We start from the raw sequence: 25,358 nt of genomic DNA, 5'->3' as shown, positions 1-25,358 counted from the left end.
GGTTTCCATCTCATGTCTGCATCATTATAAAACGATCAAGTTTTATTGCGGAATACTTGACTAAATCAACATGGCTTGCTTGCATGAAGCCGGGGGTATTGTAAGCTCTAACATCCATTATCATCCGTCCCTTCCAGTATTTTCCGTCCCAACGCTGCCCGGCAGCAGTAAACCACAGAAGTAAACGTGAAACAATTGTATCGCAGTTATTAACACCGCAACACCATTTGGAAGACTTTGGGGAAGATGTTCAATAAGGTCATGAATTCATGCATGGTCATAAACGCAAGACGGCGTGGAGATCGGGTGCTGCGGTGGCCACAGCTTCCTGTTCCCAAGACTAGTTCTAGACTAGTTATTAGACGATAACGCTGGTCTTTACTCTGCAGCGGGCAGAAGAAGAGTGGAACAAAACAAGAGTTCGAGTGACCTTGAGTCTGTCGGAGAGAAGATGGGCTGCTCTTGCTTGGCCTGAAGGTCGGCGACTAAAAGAGAGAGACAGAAAAAAAAAAGATTAATTTTAGCGAGGACGTTCACACAAGCATTCAAAACCGTAAGAATAAGAAAGATGGGCTTACATTTGAGTTCCAAGTTGTGGAAATAGCCCTGGAGAACTGACTCTTCTTCGTGCGTTGCAAGCATTCCATCGGACTCGCGACAAAACGTCCTAGGCAGCACTTTGCGGATGCCAAGCAGCATCTTGAGGAGGTCGGCCAAGACATATCCTTGCCCAGTGAAATTGTGAGGAGCCTTCTCGAGTGGCCACATTGGTTGGAGACTATCCTGTTCCCACGCTTTAAAAGCCCAGGTCGTCTTCTCCACGCAGTTGAGGAGAATCAGTGTGGTAAAGAACATGTTGTGATCAATCTTTGTCTTGCTGTCCTGCAAGACTCGCTGCATACCCTGAAGTAGCTGCTTGCTCGTGTGTGCCGCTTTTCTTTCAGCGGCAGCAGTGAGTTGTAGACAAATGGTCGTGAAACAGTCCTGGTCAGTCGAGTCCTTGATTTCTCTAGTCCTGCCATCGAGACCGCCGTACTTGACAGTGATGTTCCACTGCCTTTCTCGATCCAGCATTTCAACCAGACCCCAAAGTTCGATGGCCTTCTTCAGCAACTCGTCGTGGGTCTCATGGCCAAGGGTGATGGCCGTGTCTAGGGTCACGCGAGCAAAGTGGGACTTTTCCCTTTCAACAAACTCGTGAAGAATTTGCCGCATGTACAGCTCCACGCTGCCCTGCAGGTCTTCCTTTTCTGAATCTATGAGAAGCAGCTCCTCCTTCACCCACGGCCTCTCTGGCTCCTCTGGTGTTCTTTCCTTGGCACCAATGCTCTGTAGAGCCTGTGCCGATATGTGGAAATTGCATTCTGGGAATATGGACAGTTCAAGAGTGGTTCCTTGGTTGGCAAAATTGACGTGGGCTTTCAGGTCGTTGAGCCTCTGCTGGTTGAGCACTATCTGAACTCCAGCAGAGTAGAGGTCGAGCTGCTCCGAGAATTTGGTTCGCACGCAACCGGACTTCCAAATGCGAGGTGAGAGGACTTTCCTACATGTGTCGCATGGGTGGCCTTTGGAGCAGGTTTTCCTCAAGATTCTACACCTTATACAGGCACCAATCTTGCGCACCTCTTGCACTTCTTTCCGTCGGGTTGCGTCAAAACGGGCCCTCGAGTGCCGAGCTTTTCCGCCATTCGGGCTGGACATTCGGAATCCACCCTTGATTGGACCATGCAGCAGCTGGGGCACCAACGGGTTATCGCCCTGGCTTGGTACACGCAGGGGTACGGTGGTAAGCAGATCACTCTGTGTGAGCTCGCCCCATGGCTGACTTGGGCCCGTCGGGACAGGTTCAAGAGCTTCGTCTGTCTGACGGGCTTCTGTAGTGGGTAAAACAGCCGCAAGAACACCATCTTCGCGGAGTTGTGGATCCAGCAAGGATGGATTAAGCCTTGCTGTAGCCGCTGCCGCAACACTCAAGGCGGCTGAGTGTGATGCTTGCTCTGCAGACTGAATAAGTGCCTCGAGCTGTTGCTCAGCGGTCGGTTCTTCCTTGATAGCATCTGTAGCTGCTGGTAACGTGGTTCCTGGTAGCGTAGCTCCTGGTATGGCTGCCTGTTCTTGCGCTGTGAGAGATTTGGGTAAGTATTAGATATGATGATACCGAGAGTATCGACGCAGACCTGCGCTTACCTGTGGCTTCTTGGGGCAACGCTAGGCTATGGTCATCCTTGTAACCGAGATGAGCGCTCTGTGCCAAGAACTGGTCGTGGATGTCTTGCCCCAGCAGCGTGCTCTCTGTCGCTAGTGATGCGCCTGCGGGGTTGCCACGATCGTCGTGCTTTTCGCTAAGATCAATCTGTCTGGAAACCTCGGCCAGAGTCTCCAGGGCAGTCCAGTCTCGTTGCACCAGGTCTAGGTCCTGCTGAATGTCGGCGGGCGGGCGGACGGCGGCCGCCGCCGCCGCTGTTGCGGAGGCGACAGAAGCTCTCGTATGTTCGACAGCAGCCTTGTTGAAGCCATGAATTGTCAAGCAGGCTCTAACCCGGTCGCTCTCGGATATGGCAGGGCATTTCCGCGTGAGGTGGTTCGTCAAGCTATCGATGCGGCCCTTGGGAAAGTTCTCCCCGCAAGACTTGCATGTGTGAGGATAGCGATTGCTGTTGTCGGCAAGCTTGGGGCCTCGCTCGAAAAACTGGAGTATCAGCGCATTGGGTTTGCGGCCCATTGTGACGTCGGGCGTTGATTTTGGTTTCGCATTGACCGAGGAACAAGCAGCCAGCGGCTCTGGAGGCGGCGCGGGGGGACCAGACAAAGGCGGTCAGGTTGTGGTTCACCAGTTAAGGACGAATGCCTGGGCGGTCGGGGCGTCTTCCAGGTCTACAAGAAACAAAGATTGAAGACCCCACCCAGCCCCGACAAGTGATTGAGCTGGAAAGAAGCCTATCGCTCAGAAAATACGGCTATATCGAAAAAACCGCGGTGGCCAAGGCCATTTTGTTGGTGGGATGAGCGACCAGAAGGTTAAAAAAAGTCTAGATTTTACCGGCAATTTGATCGGTGTAGCCAATCGAAAGTGGGTCATGGATCTTATCAGTGCAGCTTCCCATCACGTGTCAAACAATCGAGGACCAAGCCATGTACCTCCCCCCACGAGAAAAAAAACACTATTGTGACGAGCAAAGAAGTCAGTGTCACAGACAGATGGGAGCGTGTGTCTATTGGTAAGAGATTCCAAATCTTTTTGCTAGGCATATATCAAAGGGAAAAGAAGGTGAGTATGAAAAGCGGGAGAAAATACCTGAGTAGGTCAAGTACGGAGTAAGGTACGTACAAGGTGTGAAAGAAAGCAATGTCGGTACTGGGGGCTTGCAAGGCTGGAAGTGTTTTCTGGGGGCCTGATCCCTGACAGTTGCATGCAACCGCGGGGCAATTTTGGTAGGCGGTCTCGAAGTACTTTGGAGTAATGTCAGTCTCCACCAAAATTTCGAAGCCGCCCAGCCTTTGCTTTCTCTTTGCACTTCTTGCCGGCATTTCTTTACATGCACAACATAACATACCTTGCCTAGGCCTTTGCTTTGTGTAGTTTTTTTTTCCTATCGCAACTCTATCTTTCCGACGCCTCACCAACCGCTGATCCTGTCCCGAATTGCTTGTAACGAGTGCGACATCTCTTGACAAGTCTGCATCATGTCTTCGACGTCGAATTCGATCAAGCTGCTTAGCGGCAACTCTCAGTACGCGATATCTCTGATCTCTTCTTTTTTTTTTTTTTTCTCTCTCTCTTTTTTTGTTTCTCTACATTTTTCACTATATTCTCACTACCATCTCCTACATGTGCATACACAATAACCTCTCTTTTTATATGAGACATGAGCTGACATATTCCTTCACAGCATGCTGTTGGGGCGGTTAGTTGCTGACAGGTAGGTTTTCACAGACATCTACTTGCCTTTTACGGTATCAAAAAACCGTCCATGGGGTCACTGACACAGTCTAAATTTCTCCCAGGCTTGGTATCGAGATTGCAAAGACCTTGAGCTTGAACTACTCGAACCAAGAGACAAGTGTCACTGTGGGCGAGTCTGTTCGCGATGAAGACGTATTCATCATTCAGTCAACCATGCCCGGTGACATAAACGATGGTGCGACTTGCCGGCTTTGATAACACTGGCTTAGAAAGTTGCGCTGCGGACTAACAACTAGCCCAGGCTTGATGGAGCTCCTCATTATGACACACGGTAAGTCATCACGATTAACCATTAGTGTCGATATGCCCTTCACTAACATATTTCAATAGCTTGCCGTACTGCTTCAGCAAGGAGAATCACTTGGTATGATTATCGCATCAAGTTGCGAATGTATTTCAGTCACTAACCTGTTTTCTTCCTTCTTGTGTTACAGTGTTCTTCCCAACTTCCGTGAGTGCTCCCATACTTGAAATGCATAGACCTCCGGTCATGTTCGATGACAATGACTAACGCTTTACATGTAGCATATGGTTCGTGCTTCCACGGCATGTCTATGATAGTATAAATTATGAGGCCTAACTTGGAACTATAGCTCGCCAAGACAAGAAGGATAGGTCACGAGGTATGCATCTCTACCTGAACCAACCTCTGTAAACTTGATCGGCACTGACGTCCATCTCTACAGCCCCTATCTCGGCCAAGCTTATAGCGTGAGTCCATCGTCCCCTGAGACTAACTACTGTTGCAGGATTCTAACATTAAAAACAGGAACATGATTGTATGTTGATCATGTACCCAAAGGGACTCAGAAACTTTCGCAAAAGGCTATCGGCAGCGCATATGTCTTTTTTTTTATGCGCATGACTAATATTTAATGGCTCAACAGCAAACCGCTGGCTGCAATCATGTCATCACAATGGATTTGGTAAGAAGATTCCGCCCTGCAATTCAGGGGCGAATGTAGCTTTGACAGGTCGCTAACTCTCCGCCGTGAATAGCACGCGTCTCAAATTCAAGGGTTCTTCAACATACCTGTTGATAACCTATACGCTGTGAGTGCACGCATAACGCCTGACTGCGCCTACCAAGCTGACACGTTTAGGAACCATCTGTACTTCGCTGGATCAGGGAAAACCTGCCCGTCGAGAAGTGTGTCATCGTGTCGCCTGACGCTGGAGGAGCAAAGAGGGCTACCTCCATTGCGGACCGTCTAGACCTTGGCTTCGCCCTCATTCACAAGTATGAGCAACCCCTAAGGAACAATGCTAGAATATTGTACATTGAGCGACATCAGTGCTAACAGTAAGCGCTTGGCGCTGACAGGGAGCGTCCGCGACCCAATGTTGTGGGACGTATGGTTCTTGTTGGTGATGTCAAGGACAAAATTGCCATCCTGGTAAGCTCATAGCGAATTGCCTCACAATACTGGATCTTGGAAGAATTACTAAAACATAGGACAGGTCGACGACATGGCCGACACGTGCGGGACTCTGAGCAAGGCAGCCCAGACTGTGAAGGACCACGGCGCAGCAGAGGTGGTCGCAATTGTAACCCGTAAGTGTCACTTAGGCGATTCTGCACGAATTGTGATAGCTAACAAGTCTTTTGAAACAGATGGCAGTATGTTTTACTAGGAACACCTCAGGGCCTATCGATAGCAGTGAACTTCTGATCGATGTTGATGATGGCTGACCAAAAAAACTCGCCACAGTTCTGAGCGGAAACGCCATTGAGAACCTCAACAACTCGTGCCTGTCCAAGGTCGTCGTTACAAACGTAGGAACAAGCAATACTCGTGCGAATCACACAGGCAAAGCTAACACGGTTGTTTGCACGCGTCCCCAGACCGTACCACTGGGCAACAAAGTTGACAGATGCCCGAAGATTCGTGTCATTGATGTCTCAGCAACGATTGCAGAGGTAAGATCTCGGAACTTTACCCGGGAATCAACATTGAGTCAACAAGGTCTCTGACGTGAAATTCTACTCTAGGCTATCCGGCGTACACACAACGGCGAAAGTGTCAGCCACCTTTTCACTCACGTGCCTGTCTGAAGTGTCCAAGAGTCTAGGTAGTCTGTTGACCTCCTAGATACTATGAGTTATGAGTGTTTGACTCGGTGTGCGGATTGGCTCCTCTGTAATTTTTTTTGGGAACCTTCGGCGTAGCATATAGTGCTTACAGCCGGCCGAGGATGGATTCGGAATAAACAGTTGGATCACAGGATACCTTGCATACGTTTCTTTCATGACGCACGTTCCCAATCTTAAAAAGCCGGGCTTAGTTTGCTTAATGTTCAAGGGACCACTGAACAAGCAGTTGACTGTAGTAGTTGCCAGCCACCTTTGGGACCCATGCATATGAACACGAGACAGACGTTTAACTTGCTTGGTACTTACCAACCTAAGGTAGGTACCTAGGTAGTCACCTACATATACCAGGTGCGAGCGCAGAATATATGGGGCCACTTTGACTACTAAAGATACCTACTACCTACCTACCTAACTAACAGAATTGGCTGCTTGATAAGTGCCGGTCTCTGCCTTCCTCTGTGGAAGGTTCCGTGTTGCACTAATCCGAAGTACTACCTTATAATATAAGTGGGTACCTAAGAGAGCTAAGGCAAGGTACTGACTGCGCTTCATCTGCACCTCAGTGGGGCCAGTGAAAGCCTTAAGACTTCATCCTGGCGCGGGCCGCGCCAGGGCAAATATTTTGAAAATCAAAGTCCCGACTGCTTGTCAGAAACACACCACAACCACGATACATCTTTTCAATCTCGTCCTTTAATAGCGAGATATTTGTAATTGATACCAGGGAAACAGACGATTAATCAATTAATGACTTACGAGCCGTAATCGTGGGCTGCTGCTGCCCTTTTTTCTCCCATCATATCCCGCTCACCATGCACTTTTCGGATGAGGAAGCTGCCCTTCTCAAGGCATGGATCGTAAAGCGCCTCGAGAACACGTTCGTCGCAAGCCCTTCCATTCATTACTTTGACTTATTACGCATGGCTTAATGCTGATAACTTCCACCTCGCTTACGCGCTTCAGATCCGATGCCGACCCCGATGTTCTAGCAGACTATGTGCTTGCGCTATTGCGTCATGACGGTAGCCCTGACGAGGTTCGAAAGCTTTGTGAAGAGGAGATTCCTGACTTCCTCAAAGAGGGTCTGTCGCCCTGGAACTCCAATCCATATGCGTGCCTTGTCGGTTCCGCCCGCCATTTGTGACATTACTAACACTGGTCCTTTTTGCTCTCAGAATCAACCGTGTTCCTCGACGACGTATTCGCAGCCATCGCATACAAGTCCTTCCTGCCAGGTGCTTCCCCGGCCCCCAAGCTACCACCGGCTCAGGCAAAACCGCCGCCACCACCTCAGATCCCAGCCTCGGCATACTATGCGGCCGCTCCACCACCTCCGGCCACAGCAGCCTTCGCCGTCCCTAGCGGCAACTCGTCGCGCAAACGACAATATCGTGATTTCGATGATCCAAAATCGCAGGAGAATGGCGATCGCATGTACGGTGGAGGGAGGGGCAAGCAAGCGCGACGCCAGAATGGCTACCCGAGGGCAAACTCTGACCTGCCGGCTCCCGGAGCGCATGGGGGTGCTTTTGAGTACGACGCGATAGCCATGCTCGACTCGATGCAAGCCTTCATGGCACAACAGCAGCAAGCGCTAGCCGCCGGCGTGATGGCGCCGCGATTTCAGAGATCAGGAAGGGGTCAAGGATCCAGACGAGGACGATGCAGGGACTACGATGCGCAGGGCTACTGTACAAGAGGTAACACGTGCAAGTTCGAACATGGTCCTCCGACAGGCTTTGATATGGTGCCACCGCCAGCGGGCCAATTCGAAGGTATGCGCCTCAGAATCTTTTTTTTTTTTGTTGGAAATCATTTGAGGGTCGGATGGTTTTTGAACGTTAGCTGACCTCTACTTGCAGGGTATGATCCCGCAAATGCGGCATTGTTGCTCCCTCAAGGTCATGGTCAGAAAATGATGCCAATGAACCTTCCCCCGCTACCAGGGTTCCCCTTCAATGGCAGTCAGCCCAAGTTTCCTATGGACAATCGCCAGGCAAAAGGGCCCAAGGGCAAAGGTGGAAGACGCTCACAGCTCTCAGCTGAGGGCCCTGTCCATGATAAGAGCCGATCTACCATAGTGGTTGAGAACATTCCCGAGGAGAACTTCACTGAGGAGGAAGTCAGGGGTTTCTTTTCCCAGTTCGGAACCATCGTTTCAGTGTCCATGCAACCTTACAAAAGGTTGGCAGTGGTTGAATACGATACCTGGGCATCGGCAAACGCGGCATATAGGTCACCAAAGGTGATCTTTGACAATCGCTTTGTCAGGGTATTTTGGCGCAAGGAGGACGACGATGAACAGCTGGGGAAACCAGCGGGCACCAACGGTACCTCCGGTGGAGGCAACACTGAACTTCCGCATGCAACAAACGGCGGTAATCCCGATACAGGCGAAGAACATTCTGCTGCAGAGCCTGAGGTTGACGCGGAGGAGTTTGCACGCAGGCAGGAGGAGGCGCAAAAGATATTTGAAGAAAAGAAACGGAAGAGGGAGGAATTAGATCGCCAGCGCCAGGATTTGGAGCAGCGGCAAAAGGAGCTTCACGAGGAGCGTAAGAAGCTCAGGGCCAAGCTTGCCGCTCGGGGCGCTGGCGAGTCACATAATCGTGACTTGTCCCCAGAGGTCACTTTCTCTACGGATGGTGGCTCGTCTTCCAAGCCCGAGAGCGAAGAGACGAGGGCCCTGCGTGCAACTCTGGCAGCCCTAGAGGAAGAGGCAAGGTCTATGGGTCTCAACCCAGAGGAATCGACAGAAACGTCGTCCTGGCCTCCTGCATATCGCGGTCGCGGTGGGTACAGGGGCCGCGGCCGTGGAGGGTATCCTTTCGCGCCCCACTACAGCTCATATCCGCCGAGGGCTGGGTTTCGGGGAGGATACCGAGGTCGGGGCAGGGGTAACCACCACGCTGCATACGCGATGTACTCGTTGGATCATCGACCCAAGCGGGTTGCCGTGTCTGGCGTTGATTTCTCGACGGCGGACAAGGACGAGGCCCTCCGGCAGTACCTTCTTGTAAGTTCTTGGCTTGGCATCCGTGTCTTCGCAAAATCTTCTTCCTGTTGCTGGTGTCTTCTTTATTAGCTTCGGTTTACTGACTGGAATACTCGTTACTTTGTAGGGCGTTGGTGAGTTCAAGGAGATCCAGGTGCAGGACGGTGGCACGGCGCATGTTTCCTTCAGCGACCGGAGAACGGCAGAGACCTTCTACTACGGACTGAGCAGCGGCAAAGGCATACCCGGCATAGAGGCGCCGATCGAGCTGGCCTGGGTTCCCAACTCGGCCGCCGAGACGGCAGCCAACAGCTCGAAACCGAGCCCTGGACAGCAGGGTGCCGAGGCCAGAGATTCGGCAGACGGTAACGACGATGCCATGAATGACGGCGCCCGGGATCACGGCTCTCCGCGAGACAGCGATGGGGATGATGATGAGAACATGGACTATGAAGCGGCCGACGACATGGGTAACTGGGATGTCGCCTAATTCGCCACATTGCATTGCCCAAGGCCTCTGGAATATTGGCACGTTTGGCTAGAGGTTTTGAGGTTGGGCATTCGGACGAGAAGAACAGCGTGTAACTGCTGCCCCGTCACTCTTAAACGTAGAACATTTAAGAAACTGAGTCATAAACGCACCCGTCGGTTGTAGTGTTTCGGTGTCATCAGAGCATCTCACGCCCAAGTTTTAGAGGGCTTATTATCATGTATTCATCGGAAAGAAAGGGATCAAAGCGGGCGAGGTAAGGATCCTTGTGGATCGAGCGCTTCATATTTTACTAAATAATAATGTATATCGCTGATGCAATTCCTATAATGCTCATGCTCTGATTTCTTTTAAAATCCCTCCTTGCGCCAAGCTATGCAGTCGTAAAAAACAAATATTCTTGTGTCAGATGAGCCAAGTTTGCTCGGGGTATCTCCAGATATTAACGCTGCCAACAAAATGTAAGAAAAAATAGCAACAGAGAATTAATGCGTGTCCCAATAGGAGGATATGTTCAGAGACGGAACTTTTGGATATGTGCGGATGAAATCAGAAAAAAACAGCTGTGTGTTCACCTGTTGGCGACAGGTGGAGGTAGCTGTGCTATATTGGCGCCTTGGGTTGAGTCTAGAGGCGGTGCGCCCACAATTTCGACTTGTACGTTTGTCTTGGAAGTATCGACTGGTTGACTCGTTGGTGTAAGAGTTTCGATTCCGGATTCCGGAGTTCCTGAGCCAGAGGACAATGCTTTCTGTGCCGCGGCTGCACGGCGCCTGCGGATGAAGAAGAAAGTGACACAGATGGCGAATGCCGCCACAACGACTATCGGTACCGTAACAGCCACAGGAATAAGCCACGACGGATGACCACCGCTGTTCATGTTGGAAGTGTAGCCACCTAAGTTACCCATGTACGTTTCTCCCGACTTGTACTCGCTCGCTGGGCTGGGAGGTGGTGGGCTCTCGGGGCTTGTAGCACCAAAGTTGGATGGCTCAGGGCCAAGGGTGAACTCGAGCTTTCCGCCTTTGGCAAATATGTCGTCCCAGGTAACCCACGTTTTTGTCCAGTTCTTCCCGTTGACTTTGAGACTCTGAACATAGAACGAGTCCTCAGAGCCGCCTGTGGAGGTGATTTGAAGGGACTTTCCGTCACCCAACGAAATTGTGATATCGTCAAGCCAAGGTGAGCCGATGAGGAAGGTGGTCTGGCCTGTCATGGGGTAAAGACCTAGCATTACCCAAAGAATCCACGATTCCATGGCGCCGGCATCACTGTTGCCCGGCAAGCCGTTCGGACGAACACCATAGTAGGTCTTTCCGAGGTAGCGTGTGGTGTTGACCGTCATATCCTGACGACCCACGAAGTTGTAAAGATAGGGGGTTGTGAAGCTTGGCTCATTGCCGGGGTCAAATATCATCCTGTTGAATCTCTCGTGGCCCTTGGGGCGGACATTAGGCTCGAAAGTCCACTGAAGGCGGCTTGCAAATCTCCGAGGACCTCCCGAGTAGTCGATCAAGGTGCTGATGTCGTGATGGGGCCCAAAGGTGTACTCCCATGGCAGTGCTTCGTAGTCTGTTTGATGTTAGCGACCAGTCACACTTGCAAGTGTTTAGGAATATTCATGGCTTACAGTTGTCACCCCAGTAGCAGCCGCGACAGTTCAAGGGGTCCTGCTCTTCGAATTGCCCATCTTCGCCCTTTGGTCCAAGGAAGCCAGAGAATCCAAGGGCCTTCATGTCCTTATTCCAATGGCTCCTCCATTGTCGCGATCGCTTCATATACTTTTCAGCCTCGGCCGTCTTTCCCAAGCCCTTGGCGACCTGTGAAAGGCCAAAATCATTTTGGGAATACTCTACTGCGCGGCTCACAGATCTCTCAAACTTGGTAGAGAGAAATCCTCGTTCTTTCCAATCGGGCAACGCTCCTCTTCCTTCCTTCGTTGAACCTGTCTTGTCGCGAGGGTCGTCATTCAAAGCCGGGACAACCTCGGCGTCTTTGACCATGGCGGCAAACCCATCTTCCCAGTTAATCTGCCCACGGACGCCCTTGACATAAGCGTCGGCGAGAACTGTGTCCGCGTTGCTTCCGCCCTGTGTCGCACCATTGAAAAAAGAAGACCGAGCATCAGGCAAGTAACCCTCGTGGCGCCAAGTGTCAATCAAAGATCGAATGAACTCCTCGTAGACTTTGGGCTGAAATACATGGAGAAGAGCGGTGGTGCAGCGAAACTACAGGAGTTGTCAGTAAACGTGCTTTGTTTCGCCCAGGTCCGGCTGGACTTACCAGATCCCAAAGGGTGAATATATCATCGTAGTATGGCTCGGTCGATTTCCACTCTGGGTTCTCTCCGGTTTTGTTGATCGGCATCAGATGCATGAAGTACATAGAGGTGTACAGATGCTGCAACTTGGTCGTGTTTTTATCGTTGGAAGCCACTCTAGAGAGGACATCAGTGTTCCAGACATCCCTTGTTTTCTGTCGCAGTTGTGAGATCGACGTGCTTTCGGGAATCTGCTGATCCAGGTTCGTGCATGCCTGATCCTCTGATATGAACGAAACACCAACGCGCGAGACCACGTTGGCGGCGTCAAAAGTGAAGACAGCTCCCAGGCGGCTTAGCGATTCAACCTTGTTGTCATTCGAGAACTTGGACAAGGTGTTGGCGGTGGCGTTGGTGCCTACAAACGTCTTGAAGGTAGCAGAAGAGTTGAAGGCGCCGCAAAAATAGACGGTCCACTTGGGAGCTCGATTCCATCCGTTGTCGTATGAGCCAGATCCTTTATATTGCACATTTCCTGAGTCGTCCCTATCCACGCTGATGCTGCCACCAAGATACCTCTGGCCTAGTCCCTGTCCTCTATATGAGGGAAGAACGTGCGAGACGTCGACGATAACATTCCGCGGGGTCGGACCGGAAGGAAAAGTGTACTGAAGCATGCCAGCCCTAGAAGAGGCTGCAAGTTCTACCGTGATCCCTGTCGCTAGGCGTGACTTGTAGTAGCCAACCTCGGTCATATCGGGCGCATCTCGTGCTGCTAGGTAGTCGTCGAGTGGGTTGGCAATATTCCCTACCACTGGCATCTGAGCCACGACACCATACTTGGGAGCTCCACCGGTGCCGCTGAGGTGAAGCATGCTGAATGCCTTTATTTTTCCATTGGGCAAGTAGCCCGAGTAGCTATCAACCCTGTCTTGGAAGACATCAGGGCCAAGCTTCACCATACCGAAGGGCTCCGACACGCCAGGGAAAGTGTTCCCTCCGCCCTCGGAACCGGTATTTGTGAAGACATAGTCGGCGAGTTCAGCTTGTTGGGCTAAGCTCACCAGGCTCGACAAGAGAAAAAAAATATGTATGAGAGCCATGGAGAAGCCCAAGAAGACAATGTGCGTAGAACTGAGGCAAGGCCATTGTAACGGTAGCCCTCTCATCTGGGGCGGACGGGGTATATGAATCCAGGAACAGAAATCTAGAACAGTGGCGCAAGCAGGGGTGCACCCCCCTGGGGTGGTCGAGACGGGAGGTGGGTGTGCGTGTCTGGCAGGCCACAGGGTTCGACGGTTGTGGATCCGTAGTGCTGACCCAAGTTAGCAGGGCCAGTGGGCGCAGCCGCTGCAGATAGCTTTCGAACCCGCTTCAGCTTTGACGGGCCCGAGCAACTTCAGCGTTTATTCACCAAAGATGTGACACTGGCAGGTCTAGTGATGTGGAGTGTGTGGGTTATGATGCCCGAGTGAACCGAATTGGTTCGCTCGCGCGTTTGTGTCCTCGTGGGTAGAAGCATAAAATCAAGAGTGAGTATTACATGTGTATGTAATGGATGTATGGTATGGTGGTTCGGAAACTAATGTGACTGCCTGGGTATTGAGCATCCAACGAGCCGCCCGAGATCTGTGGAACTTCCACAAACATGCAAACTAAGAAATAAGAAGAAGAAGAAAACCTAAGACGCCTAGCCCATTCTCGTGGGCTTGCGGACGGCCATACTCTTCGACCCGATAGGGCAGGCACGGTGACAGTTGTTGGCGGCACTTGCTGCCATGATGCCGCTTTGCCGCATTTCCTGATTTTGATAAAGGGAGCCCCGAGGAGATTTGACGAACTGCAACTATCGGAATCGTCAAGTTTAGGGAACAAGCCGCAGATTGACGGTTGGAAATCAATAGTCATGGCGACCGTTTCGACCAGCGCGAAGAAAACGAGCCGGTGCAAGAGAGAGAAAAAACTGGTTTCGTCGGATAGGGAAATGGTTGGGGGGGTAAGACAAACAAAGGGGAAAACATGCCGGCCCCCCCGACTGAACCCCCAGAAACATGGGTTCGCTCGGTGGACCACAGCAAGGAACTCAATGTTGTGGGTCCACAGGCCTTGATCCTTGGCCATAACTCGGTAGCCTTGAAGCTAAGCTTTTTGGGCAGCGCCAAATTTGGATTCGAGGCGAGTGCGCAGAACACAAAGGTCCAGAATTCTGGCATTGCTGAGGCGTAGGCAGGCTGGCTGGCACCGAGACATTTCAGCAGCGCATTGAGAAAAAGACAACAGAAGCAATATAGGAAGCTTCTAAGGTACCCTGGAAATTAGATGATGAAGATTACTCCGTAGACACATAAGAAAATTAGGTACCTCGGAACTACTTTCGGGTATGCAGAACATAACGCACAAATGCAAGCCCACTGTACCTTGAGCAGGAAATGAGAGCGATTAAAATTCCCGAGTGGACAAGAAGAAAACCACAAGTATAAAAAATTCTACATCAAAGAATGATGATGTCTAAAGCGTCGATTGCCATTCCTTCAAATCGCCAGCTGCACTAGCCAGCCAGATGACATACCGACAGCCCTGAGAATGGCACAGGATTATCGGAATCTGACTGCGCCGAGATTTTTTTTTAGATCAGCACCCATCGCCAAGCTCTGGGACAACCCGCCGAGTCCGATTGACAAGCCTCCCGTTGGTGGGTGTGATGTGTGCAAGTGTGGTCCCCTAGGCGCAGGGGGGAGGGGGCTTGGGCGAATCTTTTGTTCCCTTTGTGCTGTAATTTCCAAATCAGGAAAGGTCAAGCTTTTGACAATCCAAAGGGCCTGGACCAGGCCATTTTGCTAACAACACCAGGCACGAATTTGAACACAGGCACAAGCTGCGTCGCGTGGCGCACACACACACACACACCGCAAAAAGTCCCTGCAGCTGGCGATGCTGACCTCTCGTCTGGCTCCAAGCCCCCACGACGCGCTTTGTGTGGATAGATGATTGCGAACTTTTGTATGTTTTTTTTTTTCTATGCGATGTGCCATTGATGCCACGCGCATGTTTGCTTACCAGCTCCCCTCCCCACCATAATGTACAACATGTAATGACAAAGTGGGTGCATTTGGGGGTTGGTGGTGCATGAAAGTCTTTTTTTTTCTTTCATAGCTGACATGGCATGCCCATCCCGTCGTTGCTCATCCATCAATCGTTGGCACACGGGCAGTCGGATTCAGAGTCGGGAGGGGACCGTCCTCCCCCCAAAAACGACATGACAGATGTGCTAACGAGAAGAAAGGTCATTGTTCGTCTCAGGCCCATTCTTCCCTGGGTTCAGACTCGAACTTCCGGATGTCCTCTGTCCCCATAAGCCCACGGCATTAATTGCCCCGTTCTCTATTTTATTTTTATTTTTATGTTTATCTTTTTTTTCCTTACAAGCAGACGGAGACTACGGAGTCGCGCCGCCCCACCTATGTGCCAAAAAAAAGAGGCGCCCCCCCCTCCTCCATAGACGACGATTGCGGAGAATCCCCTGGCATTTCTGGCAAGAAGCGAAGCGAAATAACGTAGCATTTTTCACTTGAAAGGCAAGTCCGCACGAACATGTTTCGGTAAATAACTCATTATGAGACCTCGCAGGGTCTGATCAAACGCCAAGCTTTAGGGAAAAGCCAAGGCAAAGAGTTCTTGGCCTTTTGTCGGTAGAAAAACCATGAACTTGGGGATGCTAAGCGTTTAATGGGGTATGTTCAGTTGTGCACCTGTGCAGTACCATGTATGTCCTTGACAAAAAAGCCCTTGGCATCTGTGGGTGTTTGGTCTAGACCTGTAGTAGACTCAGAGCAACACTGTAGATACGAAGCTCAAGCGAGATAGAACACCAATGGCTACGCAAAAAGTACGAAGTAGCTGCCCGGTACTTGAGTAGGTAGGTATCATCCGTATACGAGGCTTTATTTGATTTCTTCTCAATTTCGCCTTCACGTTCTTCAGCTTCTACGGTAGCTAATCAACCTGGATCATCCATGCACGACTGACTAACTCTTCTATTCAAGGGTGAGGAAGAGAAGACAAAAAAAAGAAGAAGGGAAAAAAAAGGGGGGGGGGGGGGGAGCACTTGTCAAACAGTCAATTCCAATAATTACCACGTAGCAGTCACTCTGGGGCCACCCAATATAGCCACAGAAACGCTCAAACCTACCTACTAATCCACCTGTTTGAAGATCTCCAAATATCGGTATATCACATGTCCTTATAATTTGAGTTTCACCGCTAAAAGATAGCCGGTGCGGACGCGAACTGCGTGGAGCATATATAACCGCTAACTGGGACACTTCACTGCATGAAAATGGTCCCGAATCACACTGTCGAATGTAAGTCAAGCAATTCGCATGAAGACAATGCAATTACAGTCGCCCTGCCTCCAATCCTACTCCTCCTCCACCATGAAGCCTCATCCCTCCAACGTTAGTGGAGTCACGACGAAAAGACTCAGGGGAAGACAAATATTGATACTCGGTACGAGTAACAGCCACCTCAAAGTAACAGCCACAAGTGTAGCAATTTTGGGTATTCAAGTACAAATTTGCAATGCTGATTGCGAGTGTATGTTCCGCCCAGAAAGATGTTCCTGGCCTCCGTAACGTCCTGGCTTCCTTGCCATGATCCCATATCCTCATCGATTTCATACCCATGCATTGCTTGTATCACAGAACCTTCAATCGTAACAAGATCCCAAGCGAGCGAGCATCCACTAAAAACTGGATTCTTGTCGAATCCTTGTGATAGCATCAGTTACTAGTGCTGCCCGCAAAGCTTCCATGGTCCCTCGCTTCGATCAGGCCAGGTAGCCGAGATCATCATCCTCCAGACGCTCTAGGTATTCTTTGTCCAAAAGAATCTCAATGCACTTCTTGATGTCCGGAATCTTGGGCACAAACCGTCCCTTGATCTGACCGATGGTCTCGCTAACCAGCTGGTTGTGCTTCATACGCTTACGAGCCTTCATAATACGCACAATGGCCGACTGTCACGAAATAGCTTAATGTCAGCATCATAAACAGATATTCGCACGCAACCAGAGAAACTCGTGAATATGTACTCACCTGGAGAAGAAGCTTTCGGTCTTCCTCAATTGTCTTGTTTGTCTCCACCTCTTCCTGCTTCTGCTCTGTCTTCAAACCAATGTTCAGGTTGACACGAACTTTCTTGTTCTTGAAGTCGTAATTCAGGCTGTATGTGGTCCCTGGGCCTGGCTTGTCACTGTCTGCCAGAAGGACCTTGGCTTTCAGCAAGAGGCCTAGTACGGGGTCCATGGTCTCGCTGTTCATAGAGGTAGTAGATGCTATCTCCTCATGCGTGTGACGATCGCCGTCGTTGAACATCAAAAGAATCGCCATCTGGTACATGGACACCTGGAAGGTGTATGGCACTTTGCTCTGCTTGCAGTAGGTCGCTCGAACCTCACCTTTGCACAGCTGCCAAAGCCAAGTGAGCTTTCTGCCATCGTGCTTGTTCTTGTAGAAGCGCGTGAACCGTTCGCAATCCTCGGATATGACCGCCGGGGGGTTGAAGGCAGTATTGGGGACTTGTAGTGGCCAAAAGCCAGTTCCGAGGATCGCGTATTGCGAGTCCAAAACCTTCATCTCGGACTTTTCAGCATGCTCACGGAAACCCGTGTTGAGGTCTTTCGAAATCTGCATGTCCTGGAACATGCGTTGCAGTTTGTTGGTGTACTCGAAGCCACATGCCTCCTTCAGTTTGCTGATCATGCTAGTTTCTGCGTCATCCGAGGATGAGTTGGTATGCACGAGACGCCGGGCCAGCATCCGGGAGTAGAACTTTTGGAAGACATCCTTGTCTTCGATGTACTTGAAGACAGTCATTATCTGGCTCAAAGTGTTCTCCAGCTCCTCCTCCTCGACGGCACTGCCGCTCTTGCGAAGGAGAACATCCGTGTATTTGGCAAGCAGCTCAGGGGATTTGTTGGATCCGGACTTGCAAACGTCGTTCCGGTTGACAAATTCTCGGCAGGCGTTGTCAAGAGATCGTGTAAACTCTGGCTCGTCGTTGAATGCCCGCTTGACCAATCCCTGGTATTGCGTGTGGACTTCGAGCAGCGCATCCACATACACTTTGGGCTCCAGCTTCTCGCCCTGGCCAGATGCGACCTTGGCCACGGCCGTCAGGCCAGCTTGTCGCACGTGGGCTTCGAACTTCTGACGCAGTGGGTCGAGGCCGTCACTGATTCGAGCTAAAAGGTTGTACATCCTCGCCATATCATCCTCGCGGTCATTATCCAGCAGTACTTGAAATTCGTCCCTGAGAATCGCCGAGTGGTCTGCGATCAAAGCGGTGTTGCAGCAGCGCTTGAGTGCCACGGCAATGTCGGGATGCAAGTACATTCGGACTCGCTCCTCCTCCTCTTCTAAACGCGCCTCCGCCTTCTTCATGTACTCAACCACAGTGTTCTCCGCGACGAACGCGCGGCTCTCCTTTTGGTAGTATGCTTCCGTAGCGGCGATAAAAGGCTTCTCGAAGTGGAAACGGTAGCAGTCCAGCGTGGTTTTGGACGCGTCGTTCTCATCCAGGCCCAACGAGACCATGGAGTCTAAAATTTGCTTGATCTGACCATACTCTATGGTCTCTCCGTTTCGTTGCCTCTCGACCAAAGCAAGGACGGCATCCATCACCTTCTCGTGAACCTTGTCGAACAAGACATTCTTCCACTGGACCAGGTGCAGTGTGTAAACATCAAAAATGTGCTTCTTTCCCTCGTCAATCTCGCGCTTGACCCAGTGGCGGTTGAGGTATCGGAAGAGGTGGTGGATGTACTTGGCTGCGGTCGTGTATCTATCCCACTCTCTTATGTAGAAGCTAAGCAAAGCCTCGCCGGTATGGGCTTTAGACTGGACGAGCAGGTCCTCGAGATGATCGCTCAGGTATTTCATAAGCTTCTTGTAGAGATCCTCACCAAGAAGATGCGCTGAAGATCATTAGCCCAATTTTGTCCACCGCCGTACGGATGCTTCTGGCTAGCTTACCTCCTCTGTGCGCAGCTGCTGGAGGGCCGGGCGAATTTGAAAAGCCAAGAGCTTTCTGTGAGGTGCAGAAATTGTGTACGGAGCTGCGGGTTACCATTAGTATGTTATGTTGTTTAAGTCGAACGGGTCTCTTGAAACTCACGTATAGATACCCATGTACTAAAGCGATGACGTCGGTTAGCGAGGTCCGTCATAATTGAGATTCTCGAGGTGTCGGGCTTACCGTCTCCATAGTCATGCCATCTTGTAAGTTGTTCATGATCCTGGTGATTCCATTCTGTAGATAGTTCCACCTATTGTGAGAACCAGTTAGGAGGAGGTCTCATTTCTGGGAGCATTGCCGGTCCGGAGGCGGGGCACGCATGCGCGAGCGACGCGGAGGTTCGTACGTACGTGACTTCGATATCATCCCGACCGGACCCGACGCCCAGCGGTGCCCGTGAGGCTGGCGCCATCATGGGATCTGTTGTTCTTGTTCTCCGGTATTCGGTAATCTGATGGTCGAATGCACGCGGTGTCCGAACCCGAGCGCGGGGGCAAGTTGTTTGCCGATTCGAGAAAACGCGAAAGGCCGAGTCGCCAGTGACAACGAGATGCGGGTGTTTCAAAGGTGCTAGAATGGATGTACTACTGTGGGGTTTGCGAAAGCAGGGTAGCCTGCTACGGCTGCTCGAGATGCAGCGGAGTTCGTAACGTGTGTACCTAGGTAAGGTGGGGAGCTTCGAGATGGACCGTAGAGGTGGCTGTTTGTCGTCGAGGACGGCGATCGATTTTAATCGGCCGGACTATGGCAGCGACAGAGTCACATGCGTTTCCCAAGATATTCGGGATGGGCGACTAGGCTCCAGATGAGTTGGCTGGGTTGAAAATGAACAGGTTAAGTCTGTATCTTGGGTTAAAGACAAATCGAAGTGCGTTGTCGGTTCCATCAGGCAGGCAAGGCAGCGGCCACCAGACCTGGTCTTGCTGGTCAGCCGCGCCGCGAAGGCCAAGAAGTCATGGTCTGTGCTTGCAGCCAATGAGAAAAGGGAACGCATGCTTGCTAATGCCCCACCTTGAGGTGGAACTCATCTTTGATGAATCGGGCTTTGCGGCTCAATTAACTAAGCCATTCATTCATTCATTTATTAATTTACCTTGCGTCAGTAGGATCCTCCAAATAGCTATTGTAGCGTAGGTAACGTGCATGTCGTTTACCTTGACTACGGTATATGTTTACTGGCCAGAGGCAACTCTTCAGTTCTCGACTGGCAGAGGCTTAACACTCACTGGACTTTCTGTCTGATCACATTGACAGCGTCAAGTTCTCCTCCGCACCGTGATTGTTGTCGTCACTGCTACCCTAAAGTACACCTTTGAGCAACACTGGCCATTTCATGAGCCCGGTTTCACATTCAGACTCTTCTTCCAAAGCACCAGAGCAAAAAGTCATTACATTACCTCCATCCTCCATATCCCTGTATAAGTGACGATCCCAAAACATTTCTTTCGGGCGCGGGAAGGCTTTGAGGACATCAGGCGGAAAATCGCGATCTATGCATACCTACACGCAATCTCCACCGTCAGCCACTTAAGGAACTCCCGCCTGGGGTTAAGGAATTAGCCAAGTCAGTCCAGCACACCGTCTTGGACGCAATTCCAATGATCTTCATCCCGCCTTGCATGTATTTTCTTCTTTGAGCTACAAGTTGCGGTCATTGTTGCTATTCAATGACATACGTTTCGGATTAAACTTTTACCATCCATTTGATGAAAGAGAAGCTGACCAAGTAGCACTTGTCCTTCCACGGAGAAGCACTTACACAGTAAATTATGTGCGGTGTACACAGCGCTATGTAGTATATTGTGACCACTTACTTGCCTTTTCTCCAAATTTACTTCACATTGCCCGCCTATGCTGGGGGAATTCTTTGGCCGTTATCTTTTGTTCAGGACACCATTCTCCTTGAGGCATCAAATGGCCATGATTGATGAGAGCAGCAGGACCACTTTACAGGTGGGTGCCATAGGGTCTAATCTACCCTATGCCGAAAGCGAAATATGGTCTTTCTGAAATCTTCGTTTCCATAAATCCCATGACAGTACCCCGATTTTCTACCTCCACCTACCGCTAACCGCCAACAAATGTTCCTAACTGGTGTTTTTGGTAGGAATATTCGAGCAGAGAAATCCGTAAGTGAGTACGTACGTAGTGGAGACAAATTAGCCCATGAAACTTCTACTTTGTGAGGATTGTATTCGAGATCTCGATAAACCATCCTGTGGCTATACACAAGTTATATTCTGTGGGGGTACAGGTGCCCCAAATCCGTCGCTCGGTTCAAGTCATATTTCTGTCCAAGTAAACGTAATGGTTGTAGTATTCATGCTCACTTGCTCTAATCTCAACCTTTTGCATCTCCAATGCCCGTCTTCCCATCTTTGTCCCATATTTGTCCCATCGTTATCCCATCCAAGTGAACATTGGCAAGATACAGTCAAAAGATCGACCAACCTTGGTCACAGCTCCATCCTTCACTATGGTGCAGGTGTTGATGCCGCTGCAAGTGCCTGCTCATTCTAGAAACGAGGTAAATTTATTGTGAGTGATGGTCATATTTGGGTCCCGTATCGGGTTTGCAGCCGCTGACATCGTATTGCGACACGGGCGAGGCTGTGGTGACAGCAGCCATGAATGTGACAAGGACTGCAGCGGAGATTCTCATATTGTCGAAATGTATTGATGCGAAATCTTACGGAGGGATGTGGCAAATGTTACTGGTAGATGTGCGTCGTCGACCTGTCGAACGCATACAGTTTTTATGTACAAAAAAAAAGCCGAATAATGGAAACTCCAATTAAACTGGTGATTGCTTCACGTGTAGGAAACGTCCTACGCAGATAGTTAAACCAGATGGTCAAAGTCCAGTTGGCATTAGGATCCAGCAATAAAACACAGATATAAGGGGGGAAAGCGTATGCTTGTAGTGCTTGGGCTCCCTTGGCTCACCACGCACCTCCTTCCACTCCGCTGAATAACGTTGTTTTGCGCCGATTGGATGCGGGGAAAGACTGACGACGCGGGCCCGGCTGCCCATGATCTCAGTCACCTATCTAGCCCTACCTACACAGGCTTGGCACGAGAAAAAGGCGCGTCACCTACCCGATTGAGTCTGCAGCGCGATAATGTCTGTCTGATCCGCGTCATCAAGAAGAAGAAAAAAAATCCCCTTGCGAGCAACATGCGACCATCGCGTGCTGGATTACACCAGAGTTGTGGGGTTTTTGTTTCTGGTCTAATAATGACTGCACTGACCGCGTCGACCATGTGGTTTTTTTAAGATTGCCTCGTCACTCGGCGACAGATGCGATCCACTGATAAGTCCAAATAAGCTTGAATCTCACAGTAACCACCTGGTCCATTTTAGGTAGTACTCCCAAATGATGACAGGCTTTTTGAATGTGACTCATATTTTGCTGCCCTTGGGGCTTGGCGAAACGAAGTCGGTTCGTCGGTTGCACCTCATCTTGTGGGACAAAGCCTTGAAAGCTTACAAACCTAACATATTTTTGATGAGTGGGTGTGGCTCAGCAGTCGGGGGATGTTGCAATGCAGTGCTTGACGCTAAGCTCAAATCATTCTTATCCTTGTCGGCGTCGATGCTCTTTGAGAGTACATGCCAAACTCATACTGATGAGCTTCCGAATCAATGTCTACGATGCGTGTCCACCCTCGTCAGCAATGATGGAAATGCGTTTAACTAGATTTTGTATCGGGGGATGTATGGAGGAAAAGTTGGCAAGAACTTATAAGAACTGGACAGCCCTCTCGGGATGTGATTTGATCTCATATTTCAGGAGACATCGAAGCATCAGCATTTAAACATCCATACCAAGCAATACATCCAAATACCCAACCAGATCCATCTCTGTTCTTTAAACCGGTCAACCCCTATCCTTCCACCAATCAAATACTTCAATCAACAGCATGTCTAACAGTAAGTGCATGCGGCCGAGATACTTCAAGTGAAGCAGCCCATGAGCCTAGAACGCCTTCTGACATAGACACAACTAGACCAAGCATCCCAGAACGCCGCGGTCGCTACCAAGGATGATGCCGCATCCATCATGTCATCCTCAACTGCCGCCAGCACCACCAAGCCTCACAAGGACCAGAAAGACTTCACCAAGAGCAAAAAAGACAGGGCAGACAACAAGAAGGTCACGGATTCTGCCAGCATCTTACGTGCCCAGATGAACATCAACCTCTAGTCAGCATGGACATGCAACGAGACCGCAAGGTCCAAGTCGGAAAACCAACTTCCACTCTCGTGGCCAATAAGTTGCTCAGAAGCAGCTGCTATACACCAACATGTCGAGTCGTGATTGCAACACACGCAAAGATTGGGGACTTTGGGCGTCACACAGCTGGTGACATCGTTGGGATGACAATGATTTGTGAATGAATTGCCAGAAGGCGTGTTTAAGTAGGACTGTCTCTTCCATACATACTCTGTTAGATAACAATTGATTGCACTTTTTATTCAACGACTGGCGCCGCTGGGTAAAACTTCTGCAACCAATCGAGCCCCTGATTGCGGCTATCTTGACCACCTTGTGCCTTCAAAAAGAATCGTCCAGGATGTTGGCGTTCATCTTGACTATTGTTGGGCTATATTCGGAAGACTCGTCAGGGGCAGCGCCAGCTGTAAGGAGTATGTCCTCCACAATACGTTTGCTGGCTTCTCGAGCTGGGATGAAAAATTTTTAAACTAATTAACAAGCTGAACCCTCGACCTGGGAGTGCATTAAAGACTAACCTGGTGTTTGTAAAAGACGAGACGCAGGAAGAGCAAACTGTATAGTCTTTGGCGGGCTCATGCCTGCATACAGCTCGTCGTCGCTATCACTATCCCAAGTGATCTCATCCTTTTCCCTGGCCGGGGTCTTGTCCTTTTGCTGGCCTATCTGCGTCTGGAACACATCTCGTGTTTTGCGACCCATTTGCGGCGTCTGGACGCTGACTCCAGGGGTTCTGGGTCCGGCCGACACAGCTTCGAGCTTGCCGCCAGTGCGATGTGCGGCGCGGACGGGTGACATGAAGACAGCGCTGCGCAGAGTCGGCGGCGCCATCTCGGGACTTGACATGGGGCTGTCTTCCCAGGGCTGGCGCTCTGGCTGTTCCGGGCCCTTCCCGCTGCTCGGCCCGGCCTTTTCGTTCTCGGTAATCTTCCATCTCACCGGTGACGTACCACGCGTCATGGCACGGTGAGGCGTGGCCTGAAGCCGGTAGTTCTTATCAAGAACACGGTGTAGCAGGCGATCTTTGGCAGGGCCACCTTTCTCTGGCGAATCCTGTGCTACGCGGGCAAGGAACGCTTGTGGCGACATTGACATGTCTGGCAGGCGTGCCGTCTTTTGACGGAAGATGAGCTCTGATTCGGACTCATCAAAGGCAGAGGACTCTTCATCCTCATAATCACCACCCTGAGGCTCATCCGCCTCACGCATCATCTCGCGCTTCATGGCCTCGTATGGTGATGACAGCCCTGCGAAACGCGGCTGGGATGTCGATGACTGGGCAGGTGGTCTTACAATGGTTTTTGTGGCTGGCGGGCGAGGAGTGCTGCCTGAAAGATCCCCGGCTCCATCGTCAGTGAGTAGCGACATGTCACCATTGTCCTCTTCAAGTGTCGACTCATCGTAGCCAGAACTTCGAGGCCGTGGAGTAGCGTTCTCATCAGGAGCCGTGACTATGGTGTCGTCGTTCACGGTGGACTCCTCGACAGCCGATGTAGGCTCATCATCGTTTGCAAGTTCTTCATATCCTGACAGAGACACGTTGGCAGAAGCTTCAAAAAATTGCTTCCAGAACTTGATGCGTGGCAAAAATATTCATTAGCCGTGGTCACGATTTCAGGAGGCCACAAAGAGGGGAAGAGAGCAAAAGAAAAAGAAAGAAAAAAGCGTGCAGCTCACCATAGAAGCTTCCCAGACGGCTTTGGAGTGCTCTCCATACTGCTCTACCAAGGGCAAAATACTAGTGGTAATTATCCTGTGAGCTTTGCTGAAGTTGCTATCGATTTCTGGGGATGCATCGCGTTAGCTGATATGTGAATGCCCTCCGACTTAAACTTTAATGGGTAAACATACCCTGAAGAGTTAAGGTTATGGACTGTTCCAATCGTTCAAGCTCTTCAGTCAAAGAGAGACTCCTCTGGCTAGATGACGCGGACCTAGACATGTTTGCAGATTCGGAACGATGTGCTGGTTGTTTGCCTGGTTTTAAGCAGCCTGGACTGTAACATGGTCTTTTTTTCCACGTTTGTTCGTCAAGGTTTTGGATTGAAAGGCTCAAGAAGTATCAAGTCATTCATGAAGTAGACAGAGCCCGGTACTACAGGCAAGAGTTTAGGCTAGCTTGAGTTCCAAATACCGTAATTTTGCGTGGGCGCGACGCGGGGTCGATTCACCACATTTATGTGGGGCGCCCTTATACTTTCCCTGGCCTCCCCTTAATTACCTACCTACCCAGTAGGCAGGT

General features: G+C 50.5%; 8 protein-coding genes across 8 annotated transcripts; 4 read left to right on the top strand and 4 right to left on the bottom strand.

The window, feature by feature from the left end:
* Positions 1-17: 17 nt before the first annotated feature.
* Positions 18-3,103, bottom strand: MGG_07149 (uncharacterized protein). Its single transcript, XM_003715299.1, has 3 exons — positions 2,188-3,103; positions 579-2,120; positions 18-485 (listed from the first exon to the last, which is right to left on the bottom strand). Exons 1-3 carry the CDS (start codon positions 2,720-2,722, stop codon positions 379-381), a joined length of 2,184 nt encoding a protein of 727 aa, XP_003715347.1. The 5' UTR covers positions 2,723-3,103; the 3' UTR covers positions 18-378.
* Positions 3,104-3,446: 343 nt separating this feature from the next.
* MGG_07148 (ribose-phosphate pyrophosphokinase 3) lies at positions 3,447-6,467 on the top strand. The gene is made up of 19 exons (XM_003715298.1): positions 3,447-3,731; positions 3,891-3,920; positions 4,006-4,139; positions 4,206-4,235; positions 4,295-4,328; positions 4,399-4,415; positions 4,490-4,495; positions 4,558-4,587; positions 4,651-4,675; positions 4,734-4,743; positions 4,852-4,890; positions 4,964-5,017; positions 5,068-5,204; positions 5,289-5,361; positions 5,426-5,519; positions 5,580-5,585; positions 5,677-5,741; positions 5,811-5,885; positions 5,958-6,467. Exons 1-19 carry the CDS (start codon positions 3,685-3,687, stop codon positions 6,018-6,020), a joined length of 969 nt encoding a protein of 322 aa, XP_003715346.1. The 5' UTR covers positions 3,447-3,684; the 3' UTR covers positions 6,021-6,467.
* A 111-nt stretch (positions 6,468-6,578) lies between these two features.
* Positions 6,579-9,879, top strand: MGG_07147 (uncharacterized protein). Its single transcript, XM_003715297.1, has 5 exons — positions 6,579-6,936; positions 7,023-7,141; positions 7,235-7,834; positions 7,922-9,075; positions 9,182-9,879. Exons 1-5 carry the CDS (start codon positions 6,872-6,874, stop codon positions 9,542-9,544), a joined length of 2,301 nt encoding a protein of 766 aa, XP_003715345.1. The 5' UTR covers positions 6,579-6,871; the 3' UTR covers positions 9,545-9,879.
* Positions 9,797-13,008, bottom strand: MGG_07146 (glycosyl hydrolase). The gene is made up of 3 exons (XM_003715296.1): positions 11,828-13,008; positions 11,175-11,772; positions 9,797-11,116 (listed from the first exon to the last, which is right to left on the bottom strand). Exons 1-3 carry the CDS (start codon positions 12,971-12,973, stop codon positions 10,116-10,118), a joined length of 2,745 nt encoding a protein of 914 aa, XP_003715344.1. The 5' UTR covers positions 12,974-13,008; the 3' UTR covers positions 9,797-10,115.
* A 643-nt stretch (positions 13,009-13,651) lies between these two features.
* Positions 13,652-14,171, top strand: MGG_15864 (uncharacterized protein). The gene has a single exon (XM_003715295.1). It carries the CDS (start codon positions 13,824-13,826, stop codon positions 14,028-14,030), a length of 207 nt encoding a protein of 68 aa, XP_003715343.1. The 5' UTR covers positions 13,652-13,823; the 3' UTR covers positions 14,031-14,171.
* Positions 14,172-15,981: 1,810 nt separating this feature from the next.
* On the bottom strand, positions 15,982-19,758 carry MGG_07145 (Cullin-1). The gene is made up of 6 exons (XM_003715294.1): positions 19,229-19,758; positions 19,059-19,128; positions 18,978-18,994; positions 18,836-18,918; positions 16,898-18,777; positions 15,982-16,818 (listed from the first exon to the last, which is right to left on the bottom strand). Exons 1-6 carry the CDS (start codon positions 19,291-19,293, stop codon positions 16,630-16,632), a joined length of 2,304 nt encoding a protein of 767 aa, XP_003715342.1. The 5' UTR covers positions 19,294-19,758; the 3' UTR covers positions 15,982-16,629.
* Positions 19,759-22,802: 3,044 nt separating this feature from the next.
* On the top strand, positions 22,803-23,086 carry MGG_07144 (uncharacterized protein; the record flags this gene model as incomplete). The annotated part of the gene is made up of 2 exons (XM_003715293.1): positions 22,803-22,812; positions 22,890-23,086. The coding sequence occupies 2 exons, from the start codon at positions 22,803-22,805 to the stop codon at positions 23,084-23,086; spliced, it is 207 nt and encodes a 68-aa protein (XP_003715341.1).
* A 351-nt stretch (positions 23,087-23,437) lies between these two features.
* Positions 23,438-25,058, bottom strand: MGG_07143 (uncharacterized protein; the record flags this gene model as incomplete). Its single annotated transcript, XM_003715292.1, has 4 exons — positions 23,438-23,565; positions 23,635-24,688; positions 24,794-24,900; positions 24,968-25,058. 4 exons carry the CDS (start codon positions 25,056-25,058, stop codon positions 23,438-23,440), a joined length of 1,380 nt encoding a protein of 459 aa, XP_003715340.1.
* Between the last annotated feature and the right edge of the window lie 300 nt (positions 25,059-25,358).

Source organism: Pyricularia oryzae, chromosome 2, assembly GCF_000002495.2.
Source record: "Pyricularia oryzae 70-15 chromosome 2, whole genome shotgun sequence".
Taxonomy (NCBI): Eukaryota; Fungi; Ascomycota; class Sordariomycetes; order Magnaporthales; family Pyriculariaceae; genus Pyricularia; species Pyricularia oryzae.
This window is presented reverse-complemented; position numbering and strand designations above follow the sequence as displayed.

Bases quoted from the DNA above. Each gene is read 5' to 3' on its own strand.
- MGG_07145 (XM_003715294.1), bottom strand. From the start codon at position 19,293: ATGATGGCGCCAGCCTCACGGGCACCGCTGGGCGTCGGGTCCGGTCGG. The intron at 18,778-18,835 runs GTAAGCTAGCCA...AATGATCTTCAG, and splicing joins AGCAGCTGCGCACAGAGGAG to CGCATCTTCTTGGTGAGGAT. The intron at 16,819-16,897 runs GTGAGTACATAT...ATTTCGTGACAG, and splicing joins ACCGAAAGCTTCTTCTCCAG to TCGGCCATTGTGCGTATTAT.
- MGG_07149 (XM_003715299.1), bottom strand. From the start codon at position 2,722: ATGGGCCGCAAACCCAATGCGCTGATACTCCAGTTTTTCGAGCGAGGC. The intron at 2,121-2,187 runs GTAAGCGCAGGT...AATCTCTCACAG, and splicing joins GTTGCCCCAAGAAGCCACAG to CGCAAGAACAGGCAGCCATA. The intron at 486-578 runs GTAAGCCCATCT...TCTCTCTTTTAG, and splicing joins CCACAACTTGGAACTCAAAT to TCGCCGACCTTCAGGCCAAG.
- MGG_15864 (XM_003715295.1), top strand. From the start codon at position 13,824: ATGCCGGCCCCCCCGACTGAACCCCCAGAAACATGGGTTCGCTCGGTG.
- MGG_07147 (XM_003715297.1), top strand. From the start codon at position 6,872: ATGCACTTTTCGGATGAGGAAGCTGCCCTTCTCAAGGCATGGATCGTA. The intron at 6,937-7,022 runs GTTCGTCGCAAG...TACGCGCTTCAG, and splicing joins GTAAAGCGCCTCGAGAACAC to ATCCGATGCCGACCCCGATG. The intron at 9,076-9,181 runs GTAAGTTCTTGG...GTTACTTTGTAG, and splicing joins CCCTCCGGCAGTACCTTCTT to GGCGTTGGTGAGTTCAAGGA.
- MGG_07146 (XM_003715296.1), bottom strand. From the start codon at position 12,973: ATGAGAGGGCTACCGTTACAATGGCCTTGCCTCAGTTCTACGCACATT. The intron at 11,773-11,827 runs GTAAGTCCAGCC...CAACTCCTGTAG, and splicing joins TATTCACCCTTTGGGATCTG to TTTCGCTGCACCACCGCTCT. The intron at 11,117-11,174 runs GTAAGCCATGAA...AACATCAAACAG, and splicing joins CTGCTACTGGGGTGACAACT to ACTACGAAGCACTGCCATGG.
- MGG_07148 (XM_003715298.1), top strand. From the start codon at position 3,685: ATGTCTTCGACGTCGAATTCGATCAAGCTGCTTAGCGGCAACTCTCA. The intron at 4,588-4,650 runs GTATGCATCTCT...CCATCTCTACAG, and splicing joins CAAGAAGGATAGGTCACGAG to CCCCTATCTCGGCCAAGCTT. The intron at 5,886-5,957 runs GTAAGATCTCGG...ATTCTACTCTAG, and splicing joins TCTCAGCAACGATTGCAGAG to GCTATCCGGCGTACACACAA.